The sequence below is a fragment of the Trichechus manatus genome, unplaced genomic scaffold, assembly GCF_000243295.1.
Source record: "Trichechus manatus latirostris isolate Lorelei unplaced genomic scaffold, TriManLat1.0 scaffold00037, whole genome shotgun sequence".
Lineage (NCBI taxonomy): Eukaryota > Metazoa > Chordata > Mammalia > Sirenia > Trichechidae > Trichechus > Trichechus manatus.
This window is the reverse complement of record NW_004443973.1, coordinates 18,108,946-18,115,884: the sequence shown is the minus strand read 5'-3', so window position 1 is coordinate 18,115,884 and position 6,939 is coordinate 18,108,946. Positions and strand designations below refer to the sequence as shown.

Genomic DNA, 6,939 nt, shown 5'->3' with positions numbered 1-6,939 from the left:
GGCCTTTCTTCTGTGGTGTCACTGGATGGGTTTGAACTGCCAACCTTTAGGTTAGTAGTTGAATGCAAACCGTTTGTGCCACCAGGTACTTTCATTTTGGGACAGAATGAGTCAAATAATATCATTCAATATATGAAAACAATTCAAAAATCAAAGGTTCTGATTAGCAAACTGATTGAACATGCTTGTCCTTCTTTTGCAGCACGCAGACTAAAAACAAAACAAATACTACTTACCCTGAATCTCCGCTTAAACCACAAAGGAGAGCATCTTTGGATCCTTCCAAGTAATAAAAATATTCTGTTAAGGAAAAATTTGAGCAATATAACGTCACTGAGTGTAAGCTAAGAGTGATAAAGCTGGTAAGCTGATTTATATCTATATATCTATATCTGTATATACACATTTAGGCCTGATCCCAGGTAAGATGGATCCATTTATTTATTCTCCCTCAAATATTTTTTCATTAGCTTTTATGGGGTAGGCTGGGAATATGATGATGAACATGATAAACAAACTGGCTAATTTTATGGAACTTCCCTTTTGCCTAGGTGGGGATGGAGGTTAGGGGTGATGACTGACACTAAACAAGTAAATAAAAAAAATGAACAAGATCTTTTCAGATATTGATAAGTGTTCTAAAAAAATAAATTAGGAAAATGTGATCAACTGTAGTCAGGGAAGGCCTCTCTGAGGACATGACATTTGAACTGAGACCTAAATGAGACAAAGAAGCCAGCCATGCAAAGAGCTTGTTGAAGAGATATCTGGGTAGGGTTAAGACCGAGACCAAAGGCCCTGTAGCAGAAATGAAGTTGCTGTACGGTAGAGACAGCAAGATGGACAGGCTGCTAGATTGTAGTGAGTGAGGAAGATTGTGGTGGCAAAGAAAGCAGGGGACAGATCATGTAGAAACTTGCATAACATGGAGAGGAGTTTGGATTTTATTTTAAAAATAATCAGAAGCAAAGTAGAAGGTGGAGTTATGAGACCTCATTTACATTTAAAAATATCACAATAGGTGCTTTGTGGACTGCGGACTATAGGAGTGCAGGTGTGGAAGCAAGCGGATGAGTTAAGTGACTATGGTGAGAGGTGGTTAAGGCTATGACTCAGAGAGCAGCTGTGGATATGGGGAGAAGAGGATGGAAACAGAGATGCAGGATTTGCCAATGCAGTGCATGTGGAGTGTAGGGTAAACAGACACACAGATATATCAACTGGGGAGATGCCAGTTACTGAGATCAGGAACACCTGGACAAGAAGAGGTCTGGAGAAAAACCAGGAGCTATGTTTTGGCCATGCTAAGTTTGAGATGATGATTAGATAACATACTGCATTTATCAAAGTGGCAGGAGCCCTGGTGGTGCAGTGGTTAAAGCACTCTGCTGCTAACTGAAAGGTGGGCAGTTAGAACCCACCAGCAGCTCCATGGGAGAAAGACTTGGCAGTCAGCTTCCGTAAAGATTTACAGCCTTGGAAACCCTATGGTGTCGCTATGAGTCAAAATCAACTCAATGGCAGTGGGTTTGGTTTTTTGGGTATCAAGGTGGCAGCTGGATGGATATGGGAGTCTGGAAGTCAGCAGAGTGATCAGGGATGGAGATATACCAATGGGGGTCATCATCAAATAGACAGTTTTCAAAGCCACTGGACTTGAGCTCACACAACGAGAAAGTGTTGCTAGGGAGGGGAAGAGAAAAAACACAAAGGAAGGGAAACAAAGAAAAAGGGAGGGGGATGGAAGGGAAAGATGGCAGGCCACAAAGTCCTGAAGGACTCCAATATTTAGCAGTCCAGAAGACGAGAATTCAGCAAAGTCAGTAGAATAAAATAAGCAAAAATTTTTCTGAAATTCTCTCATTGTTCATTTACCAATACATTTATTTAGAACCTACTATGTTCTGGGTGGAAACCCGGGTGGAGTAGTGGTTAAGAGCTATGGCTGCTAACCGAAAGGTCAGCAGTTCAAATCCACCAGGCATTCCTTGGAAGACGTATGGGGCAGTTCTACTGTGTCCTATAGGGTCACTATGAGTTGGAATCAACTCAGTGGCAATGGGTTTTTGGATATGTTCTGGGTGTTGAGGATATGACTGTGAAATAAATGTATATTTTCCTCTTTCTGACCATTTTCATCTGTAAAGGGTCTTATAATCTCTTCTACATTGATTAGAAAAGCTTATTTTCAAGACAGGGAGCTGATCCAGCATCTCGAAGTAAATGTGTAAGAGACTAAAAAAGCTTTTGTGGACCTTCCCAAATATCCATTCTTTTTATTAAGGGCCCAACATCCTATTTGGTTCAAATCAAAGCACTAAAGATGTAATTATGGAAGGCTTTGGGGATAATAGTGGAAGAAAGACTCTGATGTCAGATATACTTGGATTTGAATCTACTCCTTCTTATGTAGTGAATTATCTAACCACTTTAAGCCTTAGCTATCTCATCTGTAAAATGAGGATATGAATACTTACTTTGCAGGACTGTTGAAGAGTACACACAGGATACTGTATGCAAAGCACTTAACACAATGATTCACACATTCTATTCTAAATTAGCTGCTCAAAGACCAGCAGGCATTATTATTAAACTATTATATAATTTCAGATAAGGTTTATTGACTGATTTACTTATATATTATCATTTTCTCTTACTTGGAAGGCACAAAAATAAAGCCTCTTAGTTTGAGGTGAAAATTTAGGAAAGAGTGTATGTGAATAACAGCTTAAAAAAAAAAAAAAAGAAAGAAATCCTGCACTTCAGGGAAGGTAGGCATAGCAAAGTGGGGCTGGGGAAGGATAAGATTCAATTTTGCAGACATAAACATCCAAGATATTTTATTATGGAGAGATTACTTTAGAATCGTATTTAAAGTACCACTGATTTATGTTTACCAATCACTGAGGAGCTGATTTGTAAGAATGGGCTCCAGGGCTACCTGTATGGGCATTATGCAGGCTAACATATTTAGTTCAGTACAAGAATGATGAAAGGTAAAGCAACGAGAATAGCTTGCTCTGGTCTTGTCGAACACTTTACAATTCCTTAACAAGTTGACATTAAATTATTAGGATAATTGGCCTCAAGAGAATTTAAGATTAACATGTAAAGAAAAGGAAAAAATGTAACACAAATATAAATGAAAACATAAGTCCATACAAAAATTTGTACTTGCATGTTCACAGCAGGATTATCTATAATAGTGAAGAAGTGGAAACAACCCAAATGTCCATCAACTGAGGAATGGATAAACAAAAGGTGGTATATCCATACAACGGAATATTATTTGATAATAAAAAAATGAAGTACTGATACCTTACTACAACCTGGAGGAATCTTAAAAGCATTAAGCTAAATAAAAGAAGCCATACACAAAAAGCCACATACTGTATTATTCTATTTATACGAAAAATCCAGATCAGGGAAATCCATAGAGACAAAAAGCAGATTAGTGGTTTAGAGGGGCTAGGTGGAGGAGGGAATAGAGAGTTACTGCTAATGGGCATAGTTTCTTCTTGGAGAGATGAAAATATTCTAAAACTAGATAGTGTGATGGTTGCAAACTGTGAATATACTAAAAGCCACTGAATTATACCATTTAAAAACATAAATTTTATGGTTTGTGAATTATTTTTCAATGAAGCTATTATTTTTTTAATGTAATGTAATACAACAGCAAAGTTTGTAAGTAGTTATGGAATAAGTCCTAACTTTTCACTAAAATACATATGTAAAAAAGGAGAAACAGAAAATGACAAAAACTCATACAATGAAAATCTGGACCTGGTATTCAATCTAGTGCAGATTCTGGGGGATTTTCCATTAATTTCAAGGCCAATAACAGAAAGGTGAAACACAATTGGTGGCCTAAACATTCTATTACACTATCTGTTCTGTCTCAGAAGACAGTGTGTAAACTACTTATTGTACGGCTTGTGCTTTCTGAGGTCGAGGGTATAGTCTCCAACCAGAGTGAATAATTCAACTCTGAGAAAATAAGTGCAGAGAATGGGGAAGGGAGATAGTGACTTCAAGTGACACATTGCATTCTGAGAGGTGCAGTCCCCAAAACTAAAGAGCTGCAGATGAAGATGGAGACAGGAAAACCCGTTGTAGCAGTGTCGTCTGGGATTGTAGTTTTTCCAAGAATTCCCTCTGTTAAATGTCAAAGATCAAGAAAATAGGAGCAAGAGAATATCCTATTTTATCCTAATAGAACCACACTAAATCAATGCACAATAACCAAAAAAAAAACCAAACCAAACCTGTTGCTGTCAAGTCAATTCCGACTCATAGTGACCCTACAGGACAGAGTAGAACTGCCCCTTAGAGTTTCCAAGGAGCGCCTGGTGGATTCAAACTGCTGACCTTTTAGTTAGCAGCCATAGCATTTAACCACTACACCACCAGGGTTTCCCAATACACAATAGTTATTGGAAATTTAACTACAAGCTGTGTACATGAACTCCTTCTTCTGTAGCTGTGAGAAGGAAGTTTGATGAGCATTAAAGTAGACAGTGAGTAGCACCAAGATAAATCTATAAATTGTATGTTATTACACAGGAGGCTAGATAGTGAGTTCACTTATTTGATAATGCATTTTTTAAAAAAAGCACCTCCGAAGAGGCATTGATACAGACACCAGAAAACACTTCTAGAATCTTTTCAGACTTTCTAAGTTGTTTGCCTCCAACCTTATAATTCTTTGATCTATTCAAGAATGCCAATTCATTTACCTTACCACTTTCTCATTATTCATCAACCCTTGGACTCTTGGGTTCATTTCTTTCTTTCTCCAGCTTAGAATCCATGGGCACTCATTATCATCACTCCCTTAAAAGCTTCCTCAACTTCCACTCATCTCTCTTGGTCTAACACAGTAATCTGACAGAACTTGACCCTTACCATAACCTAGCAGCCACAAGCTGCTGAATGTCAGTGGAGAAACTCTCACAACCAAGTGAATGATTATATTTTAAATAAATGATCTCCAATATAAAATTGACACTCAAAAAAGATGCCATTTCCATTCTCTAACATGACCATACGGTACATTCTCACTCCTCAAATCTCCTGCAGAATTTCTCTTTCCTCATTCTCACTTTGAGCCAATGATCACATCTCATACTTTTCTGAGGAAATAAACACCACTGGGTTTGAACTTAATCATCTGCTCATGGTTCTGCAGCATACTTCCTCCATCTTCCCTTCTACTTCAACTGAGATGATGTCTGTCCCCTTTGCTCTTTCACTTTCTCAAGAGCTTAACGTCTCCCTCTCTCTCTTCTGAATGATTAATTCATATTTTACTGCTTACCCCATTAACTACCTTAGTTTAGCCTTATCTCTCTACCACTCACCAAAACTTTCTCATGAAAGACTCTGATGACATCCATGTTGTCTAGGCTAACGTATATTTCTCCATCTTCATCATCCTTGGTCCTTAATCTCACAGCATCGTTCTATACAAACCATCCTCTTTTCTCAACATAGTTTCTTCTCTTGGCTTCAGTATTTGTATCTTTGTTTGATTCTGACTTTTCTGCTCCTTCTCTGTGTCCTTTTCTGAGTTCTCTCTACCTGACTTCTAAACATCAGGGTTGTGGAATTGTGCTTCTTCTAAGTACTAAATTTACTTTAAACAGTGGTTTGTCCACCTTCTACGTGACTTCAAAACATCAAGGCTGCTCAGAAGGATGTGTTTGTCTATATCCTTTATTTTTGCTAATCTCTTCTAATATCTCCAAACCAGGCAGTTCCTCTCAGCGCTACACTTGAATTTCCTATTGTCTTCTTTATATCTCCACTTGGATGGCTCAGAAACATCTCAATTTCAACTAGTTAATGGTGACTTTCCTCTACAAACCTGTTTACATTTCTCTCATTTCCTATCACTACCCATTCAGTTATTCCAGCCAGAAATCTAGAAGTCATTCTCAAGCCCTCTTCCTTTCTCTAATTCATCAGTAAATTTTATAGGTTATATCTTAAACTCACCCTTTTGTCTTCATCTCCCTGCCACTATCTAGACTAAGCCACCGTCTTCCCTTGTCTGTATGATAGTAACATCATCCGAGCTGGTATCCCTTATTCTAACCTACCCTCCACCCTTGCTCAGTCAGTTTTCCACAGAGAAGACACGAAGATTAAAATCACTGTATTTAAAATCAAATCCAAGCTCCTTGCCATGGGCTAAAACATCCTGCATGATATGACTTGTGCTTTTTTCTCTTATTTTCTCTGTTACCATTCTCCCCTCTTTCTAAAGGCTGATCACATTGCTATTTTCCCATTCTTTAAACAGATAATACCCTTTCTTGTTTCAGGGCATTTTTATTTGCTATTTCCTATAACTGAAGCAGCACTCTCCCTCTAGTACATACAATTACACGCATACTTACACCTTTTCATGTCTCCTTATTATCCTTTAGATCTCAGTTTAAAGGCCACCTCCTCAGAGAGGTCTTCTCATTTAGTTGGTATCTCAGCCCTGAGATTAATTTTCTTTTCATGGTATTTATTATAACATGCAATATTTATTCTTTTGTCTATTAACCCTTTTAATCTTTCATTCCCACTAAAAGATGAGTTCTGTGAAAGCAAGGGCTTTGGCTATCATGTTCATTGCTACAGCTTCAGAAACTTACACAATGCCTAGCACAAAGAAGACAGTTAATAAACATTTGCTGATAAATGAATGTCTGAATGAATGTTAACAGTAAGACATGGCCTCTAAGAGACAGAAAACAGGTAGGAAATCAAATTTCACACTTGACTCAAACATCTGCTCTCTAAAAGTATGTCTTAGTTATCTAGTGCTGCCACAACGGAAACACCACAAGTGGATGGCTTCAACAAAGAGAAATCTATTCTCTCACAGTCTAATAGGCTGCAAGTCCAAATTAAGGGCATCAGTTCCAGGGGAAGGCCTTCTCT

The 6,939-nt window shown here is 38.0% G+C and overlaps 1 protein-coding gene across 1 annotated transcript in view; it reads right to left on the bottom strand.

Moving 5' to 3' along the window:
- Window positions 1–6,939, bottom strand: part of LOC101344027 (sodium channel protein type 9 subunit alpha) — a 195,448-nt gene that overhangs the window by 92,149 nt on the left and 96,360 nt on the right. Inside the window, exon 8 of the mRNA XM_023730496.1 lies at window positions 237–300. Within this exon, the coding sequence (XP_023586264.1) occupies window positions 237–300 (64 nt within the window). The remainder of the gene's footprint in view (window positions 1–236; window positions 301–6,939) is intronic.